At 44.3% G+C, this 13089-nt stretch overlaps 1 protein-coding gene across 1 annotated transcript in view; it reads right to left on the reverse strand.

The window, feature by feature from the left end:
• OTOGL (otogelin like) overlaps positions 1 to 13089 on the reverse strand; it is a 180405-nt gene that overhangs the window by 32897 nt on the left and 134419 nt on the right. Inside the window, exons 35-39 of the mRNA XM_054399714.1 lie at positions 11924 to 12678; positions 9171 to 9348; positions 7186 to 7328; positions 4631 to 4723; positions 2614 to 2803 (exon numbers count right to left, since the gene is read on the reverse strand). Of these exons, the coding sequence (XP_054255689.1) occupies positions 2614 to 2803; positions 4631 to 4723; positions 7186 to 7328; positions 9171 to 9348; positions 11924 to 12678 (1359 nt within the window). The remainder of the gene's footprint in view (positions 1 to 2613; positions 2804 to 4630; positions 4724 to 7185; positions 7329 to 9170; positions 9349 to 11923; positions 12679 to 13089) is intronic.

A 13089-nucleotide genomic window follows, 5' to 3' on the forward strand; every position in this document is an offset into this window, starting at 1 on the left:
TTTTGTCCAATTAGAATACAGCAATGGATTTTAAACACTGAATTTAGTTCTGTGTTCATGTAACCCAAAGGTGAACTGTTGTGTTTGCTTTTAAAGCTTAAAGCAGTTTAAAAGATTATAAATTGCTCCTTTTCCTGGCCAATACAGGGAGGATCCTGTAAAATTACATTGCACCAGGGAAGGAACATTTATAGAATCACAGAATCGTAGAATCAGTCAGGGTTGGAAGGGACCACAAGGATCATCCAGTTCCAACCCCCCTGCCATGGGCAGGGACACCTCACACTACATCAGGCTGGCCAGAGCCTCATCCAGCCTGGCCTTAAACACCTCCAGGGATGGGACCTCAACCACCTCCCTGGACAACCCATTCCAGGCTCTCACCACTCTCATGGGGAAGAACTTCTTCCTCACATCCAGCCTGAATCTCCCCACTTCCAGCTTTGTTCCGTTCCCCCCAGTCCTGTCACTACCTGAGATCCTAAAAAGTCTCTCCCCAGCTTTCTTGTAGCCCCCTTCAGATACTGGAAGGCCACACGAAGGTATCCTGGGAGCCTTCTCTTCTCCAGACTGAACAGCCCCAACTCTTTCAGTCTGTCCTCATAACAGAGGTGCTCCAGCCCTCTGCTCATCCTCATGGCCCTTCTCTGGACACCTTCCAGCATGTCCAGATCCCTCTTGTAATAGAGGCTCCAGAACTGGATGCAGTACTCCAGGTGGGGTCTCAGCAGAGCTGAGCAGAGGGGGAGAATCCCCTCCCTGGCCCTGCTGGCCACACTTCTCTTGCTGCAGCCCAGGCTCTGCTTGGCTTTCTGGGCTGCAAGTGCTCACCGCTGGCTCCTGTTGAGCTTCTCCTCCACCAGCACACCCAAGTCTCTCTCCTCAGGGCTGCTCTCCAGCCAGTCCCTGCCCAGCCGGGATTTGTGCTTGGGATTGCCCCGACCCAGCTGCAGGACCTTGCACTTGGTCTTGTTGAACCTCCTGAGGTTGGCTTGTGCCCAGCTCTCCAGCCTGTCCAGCTCCCTCTGGATGGATCCCTTCCCTCCAGCCTGTCTGCTGCACCACACATCTTGGTGTCATCAGCAAACCTGCTGAGGGTACACTCAATGCCACTGTCCATGGCACCAACAAAGATATTGAACAAGACTGGTCCCAGGACTGATCCCTGAGGGACTCCACTTGTCCCTGGCCTCCACTGGGACATGGAGCCATTGACAGCCACTCTTTGGGTGTGGCCATCTGCTCGTGGTCCACCCATCAAACCCATGTGTCACCAGGTTGGAGATCAGGCTGTGGTGTGGGACAGGTCTATTTATGACAGACCTGAAATAACTCTAGGACACCTGCTTATGCTTTTCCCACATAAACCATGCTGCCAGGGAAGCTTGAAATGTACTAAACTTGCTATCACTGACACTCAGGTCTGTGACACCTCAGCACAGTTTTAGACTCTGCATCAAGCCTTCAGAGGTGTGAATTTGGATTCACTGTCATCAGGGGACCTGGAGCCTTCCCAAACACAGCTCTTATCAGCATTTGCATAGTGATAAGCTGCCACCTGCTAACATCTGACAGTTATCCTTTTCTCCCAGCATCACTGAAATATACTGTCACTGTCTGAATTTCTTCAGCAGCTACTTCCCCTTTTCTTTACTTGACATCAGCTATATTGTTAAACACAGAGATGAGTACATTTCTCAGAAGCTGTTTAGAGACAATGTACTGATTATTACTTGCTCTGCAAGCTACTTCGTTAGCAAGCAGTGCTTTGAAACAGAATTGTTGATTTATTCTCATTAATACACAGGCCACTCAGAGGGCTGGAACATCTCTTCTATTTGGCCAGGCTGAAGAATTGAGGCTGTTCAGCCTGGAGAAAGGAAGGAGAGACCTTTTAGCTACAGTTCAGTATCTGAAGGGGACCTAAAGGAAGGAGAAACCTTATAGATACATTTCAGTATCTGAAGGGGACCCGAAGGAAGGAGAGACCTTATAGCTACATTTCAGTATCTGAAGGGCACCTAAAGGAAGGAGAGACCTTACAGATACATTTCAATATCTGAAGGAGACCTAAAGGAAGGAGAGAACTTATAGATACATTTCAATATCTCAAGGGGATCTAAAGGAAGGGGAGAACCTATAGCTACAGTTCAGTATCTGAAGGGGACCTAAAGGAAGGCTGGGGAAGGACTGTTTTGAAGAACTTGTAGCAACAGGATGAGAGGCAATGGTTTGAAACTGGAGCAGGGTATATCTAGGTTGGACATAAGGTTCTTTACACTGAGAGTGGTAAAATACTGGAGCAGGCTGCCCATGGATGTGGTTGAGGCCCCATCCCTAGAGACATTCCAGATCAGACTCGTTGTGGCCCTGGGCAGCTCAATCTAGTTGGAGGTGTCCCTGTTGAGTGCCGGGGGGTGGGACAAGATGACCTTTCAGGGTCCCTTCTAACCCAATGCAACTGATAGAATTTCACCTGCCCACCCCAAACAGGATGGTCAGTACAGGTAATGGGGTTCACAAGGAGAGCTGTAGGGACAGGAGGCCACAGACACAAAAAGGAAGTGTAAATTGTAAATGTAAATCAGAACAAAATTGCCACCATAGCCTCACCACAAAGTCCTTCTGTCTTCACTGATGTGTTAGAGTGCAATCCATACTGTATGTCTATGATGCCTGTAAGGTGAGCCCACTTGATGGTCACACCAGCTGGGGTAGTAACCATGTACACTGCACCAGTATCCTGCACACTCAGCCCCTCTTTAGCAAATGGCAATGACTGAGTTACAGAATCCACAACCACCTAAAACAAACCAAAGACATCTCAGACAGAAAAACAGATTGCAGATTGCATTTTATCTGTCTTCATGTTCTACAGCAAAACACACTTTCATCTAGCCTCTGCCACATACAATAACTGTCACAGAGCTTAAATCCCAGAGCTTCCCATCACTGTCATTTCCTGTAACTGCAAATGAAGGAGGCATGAGGAAAAAAAAATCATGATACAGAAATCCCTTCCAATTATGGAAGCAATAAATCTCAGTTGTAATGTATTAGAGGATGAAATCACACAATCACAGAAACATTCAGGTTGGAAAAGACCCTCAGCATCACCAAGTCCAACCCAGAACCCTACTCTACAAGGCTCACCTCTAAACCATAGCCCCAAGCACCACATCCAAACCACCTTGAAACACATCCAGGCTTGGGGACTCCACCACCTCCCTGGGCAGCACATTCCAATCCCTGACCACTCTTGCCCTGAAAAATGTTTCCTACTGTCCAGTCTAAACCTATCCAGTGGCAGCTTGAAGTTGTTCCCTCTTGTTCTGTCACTAATTCCCTGTGAGAAGAGACCAGCAGCAGCCTCTCCACCATTTCCTTTCAGGTACTTGTAGACAGCAATGAGGTCTCTCCTCAGCCTCCTCTGCTCCACACTAACCATCCCCAGCTCCTTCAGTTGCTCTTCATCACATTTCTTCTCCAGGCCCTTCCCAGCTTCCTTGCCCTCCTCTGCCCTGGCTCCAGCACCTCCACATCTCTCTTGGATTGAGGTGCCCAAAACTGGACACAACACTGAGAGCTGAGTCCCCAGGGGACAATCCCTTCCCTGCTCCTGCTGGACACAGCATTGCTGATCGCAGCCAGGATGCCTTTGGCTTTCTTGGCCAGCTGGGAACACTGCTGGCTCCTCTTCAGCTGCTTGTCCATCAGCACCCCCAGGTCCCTTTCTGCCAGCCAGATGGAACAAGCCCAACATCCCAGTTTTTCAGAGTTATCTGTTCTGATCTGTTACTGACTAGCAACTAAGGCACTTCAGGTATTTAGCATGTCTTGGAACATGTTTAGTTCTATGTTTGCTGGCACACCTCAAGTATTGTGTTCTGTTCCTGGTCCCTCACTATAGGAAGGGCATCGAGGTGCTGGAGCATGTCCAGAGAAGGCTAAGAAGGCTGGAGAGGGGCCTGGAGCACATAGCCTACAAGGAGAGACTAAGGGAGCTGGGGCTGTTCAGCCTAGAGAAGAGAAGGCTGAGGGGAGACCTCCTCACTCTCTACACTTCCCTGAAGGGAGGTTGAATAGAGGACAGGGCCAGCCTCTTCTTCTTCGTGGCAAGCAAGAGGAAATGGTTTCAAGCTGCACCCAAGGAGGTTCAGGGTGGGTGTTAGGAGATGTTTCTTCAGGGAAGGGGTTCTCAAACACTGGAATGGTCTGCCCAGGGCAGTGCTGCAATCACCATCCCTGGAGGTGTTCGAGCAGTGTGTGGACCTGGTGCTTAGGGACATGGTTTGGTGTTGACCCTTCAGTGCTGGGTCAAAGGTTGGACTGAATGATCTTGGAAGTCTCTTCCAACCAGATGTATTCTGTGAAATTTTTGCAGCTTCTTTAAACTCTGGCAAGAACTTTCACCTGTCACTTTGGAGAAATGACGTCAGAAATGTTTTGCTTCTAGCACACCACCTATTATTGGGAACTGGAATTACAAAAGTAATCCCAACCCTGTAGCACATTCATTGCCAACATGACCTGTTCCACTGTAAATCTGATCTACTCCACTCTACACCAGAAGAGCTCCCCAGCTCTCTTTTAAATGTACACATGCAATACACCTGTGACAGATACTTACTCTCCTTGCTAGGCGATGGATAAGTAATTGATGTGTGCTTGTAGTTACATTTAATCTCTTAAAACACAGCCCTGAACTGTTTGCAGGGGGAACCTTGAAAGAAAAGTGACAAACAAGTTCATTGTTTTTTTCCCATTCTGCACCAGTGCTAGAGGGATCTCCCCCCACCCCCCCAGTATGTCTAATATTGAAGCATTTTATAATTAGCAAAAGAACAAAAAAAAAAAAAAAAACCAACAGAGTACTTACTATTGTTCTTATTGAATTGGCACTCTGGAAAATATTAAAAACAGGTTAGATGTGCAGTAACAATCAGCAGCATTCATATTTGGAGGGAAAAAATAAAAAAAGTTGTTGATTTTCTTTGTTTCAAGAAGTTCTACAATCATAGAATCATAGAATCAGTCAGGGTTGGAAGGGACAACAAGGATCATCCAGTTCCAACCCCCCTGTCATGGGCAGGGACACCTCACACTACAGCAGGCTGGCCAGAACCTCATCCAGCCTGGCCTTAAACACCTCCAGGCATGGGACCTCAACCACCTCCCTGGACAACCCATTCCAGGCTCTCACCACTCTCATGGGGAAGAACTTCTTCCTAACAACCAGTCTGAATCTCCCCACTTCCAGCTTTATTCCATTCCCCCCAGTCCTGTCACTACCTGAGATCCTAAAAAGTCCCTCCCCAGCTTTCTTGCAGGCCCCAGCATTTTCAGCATTAATTTAATGTATTCCTGTGGTGGGTTTGAAATTACTAATTTTCTCCAATTAATTTATTATTATCCAATTATTTTCTCCAATTAATTTGGAGAAAATACCCCCCCAAAATAAAATTTGCCAGAGCAGCTCAGTTGGAAAGCAAATGAAGCTCTATTTACAAGCAGACAACAATCTAGAAATATGAAATGCAATGAATATGTACAAAATGCACAATATTTACAGGTATCTACAATTTATGAACACCACAAGAGCCCCCCTGGGCAAAACCAGGGGGTTACCAATAGCTTCCTCCTCCCTGCCCCCTTTCCCCACCCTATACAAGGGAAAAAAAGAGCAAGAGAAGAGCAGCTGGTATCTTGTTAGTACTTAGCCACAACAAGAATGCAGCCAAAGTCAGCACCAGCCAAGCAAAAGCTACCAGCTGGTATCTGCTGGAGAGAAGAAGCTGAAAAGATAGAGACAGAAATAGTTTCTACAACCAACTTGCTGTTAGTCATCAGTCCAAATGGATTATTTAGACCCTATCATTATTTTTCTTTAACATCCAAAGGGAATTTATTTACATTCTACCACTTTCTACTCAATCTATGAAAAATTTTCCTAAGCATCAGCCTAAAACTACCACAATTCCTTATCAATAATAATAAAACAAATTTAAAAAAAAAGAAAAAAAATCTGCATTTCTCACCTAATGTAGTGCACTTTTCTAAGAACTGCTTTTTAGAAATTTTATTTCCTTGTTAAGGATTGAAATCAAAAGGGCTTTGTGTGGAAAACAATACAGAAAAGAGAACATAATGACCTGAAGAAGATGAGTTAAAAATACAAACACAAGGAGCATGCCAAGGAAGTTTTTTTCCTAATAACTCTGCTATTCTACCAAGGCACCTTTCTGCACAGGACTGCAGCTCATATGTACCATACCTCACAGAATCAAGTTCTAAATAATCCCATTGGACAGACTACTACCTAAGTTGGTTTGTATCAATTAACTTTCTCTCTTTTCAGCTTCCTCCACTCTAGCAGATACTAACTTCTGGCAAGAAAGCTGGGGAGAGATTTTTTAGGGTGTCAGGTAATGATAGGACTTGAGGGAATGGGAAAAAAAAATAGAAATGGGTAGATTCAGATTGGATGTTAGGAAGAAGTTCTTCCCCATGAGGGTGGTGAGACACTGGAAGAGGTTGCCCAGGGAGGTGGTGGAAGCCTCATCCCTGGAGGTTTTTACAGCCAGGCTGAATGTGGCTGTGAGCAACCTGCTGTAGTGTGAGGTGTCCCTGCCCATGGCAGGGGGGTTGGAACTGGATGATCCTTGAGGTCCCTTCCAACCCTGACAATTCTGTGATTCTATTCTTCTGGCTTTGCTGACCTTGAATGTGTTCTTGTTGTGGTTAAATAACTAACAGCAGCTCTCTGCTCTTTCTCTTGTCCTGTGTGTACAGGGGGGAGGGAAGGGAGCAGGGAGTGGGGAAGCTATTAGTAGCCCCCTGGCTTTTCCAGGGGGGTTCTTGTGTTTCTATGTAAATCTATGTAAATATCGTATATTTTGTACATATTCATTGCATTTCATTTTAGATTGCAGTTTTGCTTGTAAATAGAGCTTCATTTACTTCCACTGGGCTGGGCTGGCAATTTTATGTCAGGGGGAATTTTCAACCCACCACACCAGGCAGCATGATGGAGCATACTCCTTGAAAATGAAATACGTTGCTGCTTCCCAATGGGCATAGCTTTTATCTGAAGGTTATAGGTGATAAAGTTTTGCAGAATTCCATGGCTGTAACATAAAAATTGAAGCAACTCTTATAATTATTGTGGAAATGTAAGAATCTTACCTGGTCAGCAGGACATATTTCAATATGAGCAACAAGAATTTCTCCTGGTAGGTTGACTAAAATGTAGGAAGCCATATTAGAGAGGGCTATGTTGTTTCCATCAAATGTAATAACACTCAGTTCAGACAGGATGGAACATTGACCTAAAAAAAAGGGCAGTCATTTGAGGAGGTTACCACAAAACCGAACACAGGGCATTTCTAAGCACTTTCAGGTTTAGCAGTATTTGATTGAATAGATACATTCACAGATGGAGAGAGAGATAGAGATCACTGAATCAGCCAGGTTGGAAGAGACCTCCAAGATCATCAAGTCCAACCAATCATCCAACCCTTAACTAATCAACCAGACCATTCAGTCTCTTATTAAACACCTCCAGGGACGTTGACCCCACCACCTCCCTGGGCAGCCCATTCCAATGGGCTTCTGTGAAGCACTTCTTTCCAAGATCAAGCCCAGAATGACTTTGTTCTGTGGGTAGCATACCTGAGCCATAAGCAGAAGCAAGGGTCTTATATTGCTCAGCTACTGCTGTGTGCTCAGGCTAGGGGAGAAAGTTTAACTGGGTGAAAATTTTCACTGAAGTCAATGTTTTACAGGGAAGGTCAATGAATCTCTCCATTGTGAGATAAAATATATGTATTAAAATAGACATATTTCTGGAGATAGTGATAAGAAGAGATCAGCTTGAAATGAGAGATTGATCAGCTTGAAACAAGAGATCAATCAACTTGAAAAGAGAGATTGATCATCTTGAAACGAGAGATCAATCATCTTGAAATGAGAGATTGATCATCCTGAAACAAGAGATTATTCATCTTGAAACAAGAGGTTGTTCATTTTGAAACAAGAGATTGTTCATCTTGAAACAAGAGGTTGTTCATCTTGAAACAAGAGGTTGATCATCTTGAAACAAATATTTAAATCTGTGATAGTGGTTTCAGTGATGCCTCTCAAGGTTTTGAAAGTTTAAAAGGTTTTCGCCTCTTTGGTCTTTTTGTCTCCTTGGCAGTTTCTGCAGCTTTTAAGTATGAGTGAAAACTACAGTTAGAGCTAACTGAAATGTGGGGATTGTGTCTGCCAGGAAATGTCAGTATTTTTATGTGTTTTCTTCACCAAATGTGGAAATCTCAACATTTCTACCCATAGAAGAAATTCTGAAGAGTCTCAGCTGGCAAATGTTGATGTTCAGGTGACAGATTTTATTTCAGTTGTTTTCATTCAAAACAAAACATTATGACTCTCTGTGATGGTTTGAAACTGTCCTTTTAATTTTTCTTCTCAAAGTTCAAACAGAGAAAGCTAAAGAGTGTAAATAAGTCACTATTGGGTGTAAGAAAGCAAAATAATAGTTGTTCTAAACACTTCCATTGGATAGATAGAAATGTTTAAGAACCACTACTCAAAACAAAGTAGGCACAGTCAGGGCAGCTGCTGGGCTGTCTGGCTGCTGTTTCCTCTTCTCTTCTGGCTGAAGATAACACACTGACCTTGGTGAGCTACGTTAACAGCCTCTCTGCTTTTACCTAAATCTGCTTTCTGCCAGGAGGCTCTGGGGGGGGAGGCCCCCTGGGAGAGAGACCCCTTGGGAAACGTCCCCTTTGGGGGGAAGCAAAGGGAGCTTGGTTGTGCTTTTCTGTTGATTGTACATATTTGTAAATGGTGTGAATTGTGTATATTTGTACAGATTCATTGCATTTCATCATAGATTGTAGATCTGCTTGTAAATACAGCTTGCATTGGCTTCCAGACTGAGCTAGCCTGGTCATTGTTGGTGTGGGATGGGGATTTCAGCTCACACTGACACACTCTCTCAAATGTTAGTTAAAAGATTACCAAACAATTCAGTAGATTTCATTCTGCTTTGCTCTTTGAAATTCCTTCCAGTATTCCACCCCATATTCCCACTGAAATAAACCTGTCATTTGTTACTTGAAATCTACAGACCCAGACTCTGTGTACTTAAAAACAAGGCAGTGACTTACATGGACATTCCCACTCGGGGCAGCAACTGTCAGAGTTAGCTTGAACTGGCATCCCTCGAAAACCACAGTCTGGCTTCTGCACATCCTTAGGGCAGTTCCTTGAAAGGTTATACAGCATCCATCCCATATTAACACACACATACTGGCTACAGTTGTCAACAGGTTCAAGGTAACTTGGCTGTCATACAAGGGAAAAAAAAACCAAACCCAGAATCAGTTTTACATTCAACATCCTAATGAAGGCCAAGTGATCGGTTGTTCATCACCCTGCTCTGAGGCAGAATCAGTGTGTCCATGTGAGCCATCATCAATTCCTTTGGAATGAATTAGTATTGTCTGGTTGTAACAGGTGACAATGACACAGGATCACAGGCTCACAGGATGTTAGGGGTTGGAAAGGACCTCCAGAGATCATTAAGTTCAACCCCCTGCCAGAGTAGGACCATAGAATCCAGCACAGGTCACACAGGAACACATCCAGATGGGGCTGGAAAGTCTCCAGAGAAGGAGACTCCACAACCTCTCTGGGCAGCCTGTTCCAGTGCTCTGTCACCCTCCCAGTGAAGAAGTTCCTCCTCATGTTGAGGTGGAACCTCCTGTGCTGTGGTTTTATATCCATTGGACCTTGTCCTATCCCAGGGTGTAACTGAGCAGAGCCTGTCCCTTCCTTCTTGACCCCCAGCCCTCAGATATTGATAAACCTTTATTAAATCCCCTCTCAGTCTTCTCCTCTCCAGACTAAACAGCCCCAGGGCTCTCAGGCTCTTCCCATCAGGCAGTGCTCCAGTCCCTTCAGCATCCTTGGAGCCCTCTCTTGGACTCTCTCCAGCAGATCCCTGTCCCTCCTTAACTGGGGAGCCCAGAACTGGATGCAATATTCCAGGTGAGGTCTCAACAGGGCATAGTAGAGAGGGAGGAGAACCTCCCTGGATCTGCTGGACACACTCCTCTGAATGCCTCCCGGGACCCCCTTGGCCTTCTTGGCCCCCAGGGCACATTGCTGTCCCATGCAGAACTTGTTGTCCACCAGCACTCCCAGGTCCTTCTCCTTGGGGCTGCTCTCCAGCAGATCCCCTCCCAACCTGTCCTGCTGCAGTTTATTCTTTCTTCCCAGGTGCAGGACTCTGCACTCATCCTTGTTGAACCTCATTTGCTTCCTCTCTGCCCAGCTCTCAGCCTGTCCAAGTCTCACTGAATGGCCTCACAGCCTTCAGGTGTCTCACCCAAACTTACTGAGCAGACTCTGTCTGTCTGAGCCCTCATCAATGTCATTGGTGAAGATGTTGAACAGAACCAGACCCAGCACTGATCCCTGGGGTATTCCACCAGTTACAGGTCTCCAGCTGGACTTGGCACCATTGACCACCTGTTCAACCTTGCTTTGGTAAAGCATTATGCATGGAGCTATATTCAATAATAATCTGAAGCATTTTAAGAAATACACAACCATGCATTAACATCCATTTAAGTCCTATGATGAAGAAACAAATGGGGAACAAAATTAAACCAGGGGGAGATTATGCAGAAGCCCCAAAATTTTATGGATTATGGCTTTTTCTGCACCTCAAAAATATAGAATCATAGAATCAACCAGGTTGGAAAAGACCTCAGAGATCATAAAGTCCAACCTATCACTCAGCACCTCATGATAACTAAACCATGGCTTCAAGTGCCAGGTCCAATCCTTTTTTGAACACCTCCAGGGATAGTGACTTCACCACCTTCCTGAGCAGCACATTCCAATGGCCAATTCCTCTTTCTGGAAGAACTTTCTCCTCACCTCCAGCCTAAACCTCCCCTGGTGCAGCTTGAGACTGTGTCCTCTTGTTCTGGTGCTGGTTGCCTGGGAGAAGAGACCAACCCCCTCCTGGCTACAACCTCCCTTCAGGTAGTTGTAGACAGCAATGAGGTCTCCCCTGAGCCTCCTCTTCTCCAGGCTAAACACCCCCAGCTCCCTCAGCCTCTCCTCACAGGGCTGTGCTCCAGACACCTCCCCAGCCTCATTACCCTTCTGTGGACACCTTCAAATATCTCAATGCCCTTCTTAAATTGAGAAGCCACTATATAGTATCAGTATATAAATTTAAAAGTTTGGGTTTTTTTTTTTTTACTTTTCCAATGCAATACATCCACATTGCAGAATATATCAGGATAGCATTAGAGCAGTGATACCAAAATCCTCTAAGAATAATTGTTTTAAAATACACAAATAAACTCAAAAATAAGCTAGACTTCTCTCTTATATGCCAGCTATACTTATATAAGATATACTTATTACTTCTATACCAGATATATCCATATTGGATTTTAACAGATTTATGGATTTTAACAGATACTTATATAAGCTATTTTTATATATTTATATAAATATAAGATATATTTATATCTGGTGTTGTAACAGAGTAGACTGAATAGCAATATGGATCTTAACAGATACTTACATAAGCCATTTTTATATATTTATGTAAATATAAGATATATTTATGTCTGGTGTTGTAACAGATTGGACTGAATAGCAATATGGATCTTAACAGATACATAAGCTATTTTTATATATTTATATAAATATAAGATATATTTATGTCTGGTGTTGTAACAGAGTGGACTGAATAGCAATATGGATTTTAACAGATACTTCTATAAGCTATACTTAGTACTTATATACCAGATATACTTATAGCTGGTGTTATAACAGAATGGACTGAATAGCAATATGGATTTTAACAGATAGGGATAAGGAAAAGTGTTCTTACCACACATTCTGATGATGTAGACATCAATGCATGCATCACTGAACCAAAGGGAGCCTTGTCAGCAGTCACTGTTTCTGTGCTTGCCTGAGAAGTTTCTGTTTCCACAGGCTTTGAAGAGGAAGGCAGAGCCATTCCACCACTAGCATCTGATATATGGATTCTAGTTGTGGCCTGCAGCTCTGAGGGCTCTGTTAAACTGAAAGGAGATTTGGTTGTTTTCTGTGTTGGGCTTTTGCCCCAATCTGATGTTGTTACCTCAAGGTCTCCAGAAAGAGAGACTTTTTTCCCTGAGGTTGTGCTTCTTGAGAAAGGCAAACTCTGGGCTGCAGATACTGTCAGATAAGGCAGGGAGGATTTCTCAGTGGTTGTCTTTTTGTTGGTGACATTTCTTTGCTCGTAGGATGTCTGGCCACTTTCCAAAATATCCAGAGTTCTTTCAGGTGAGGTTGCATATTTCACTCCTGAAGCTGTAAATGAGGCACTCTCCATCTGTGACCATGGGTTTGTAGTAGCAGTTGTCACAACTGTGATTTTTAGTGTCTCTTTAGTGCCCTCTGAAGCTTGAGTGACTGCATCCAATAAACTGGCTGAAGAGCTAGGTGGTATTTTAGCAAAAATATAAGGTGCCTTTAAGGAGGTAGCATTCACTGCCATGTTGGTGATCATTGGTGTAGTGGAGTGAGTGATGATTCCAGCTGACATGGCTGATACTGTTCCATCTTCCTCTGAGGAACTCACTGAAGAACTCTGTTTCCCTAGTGAAAAGATATGAGTGGTCTTAGGAGGAGGAGAAGACAGAGAGACTACTGAGCTGGCTTTCTACAGTGGCTTCAGGAGTTGTAGGCATTAGCAATGAGGGCATTACTCTGGGGGGTCTCTTCCAACCACTAACGTGCTGTGATTGTGTGATTCTGGGAAACTTGCAGTTCTACCCTTTGTAATAACTAAGAGCAGTAAAAGATCTAGAAAGGATTCAGGGTCATTCTGTGGCTTGGGCAGGCAATTAGGTTCTGGAACCACTGGTGTCTGGGGTGTTATTTCCCCTTTCAGATTAATAAAACATATTGTGTAGGATGTTATCTGTTTTCCTTGGTCAGTGAAGGAGATGCTTGAACCCTCACATCAAATTTTCTAGGGTAAACAGAGTGAATCACAAATTGGAGGAT

Source organism: Indicator indicator, chromosome 3 (assembly GCF_027791375.1).
Source record: "Indicator indicator isolate 239-I01 chromosome 3, UM_Iind_1.1, whole genome shotgun sequence".
Taxonomy (NCBI): Eukaryota; Metazoa; Chordata; class Aves; order Piciformes; family Indicatoridae; genus Indicator; species Indicator indicator.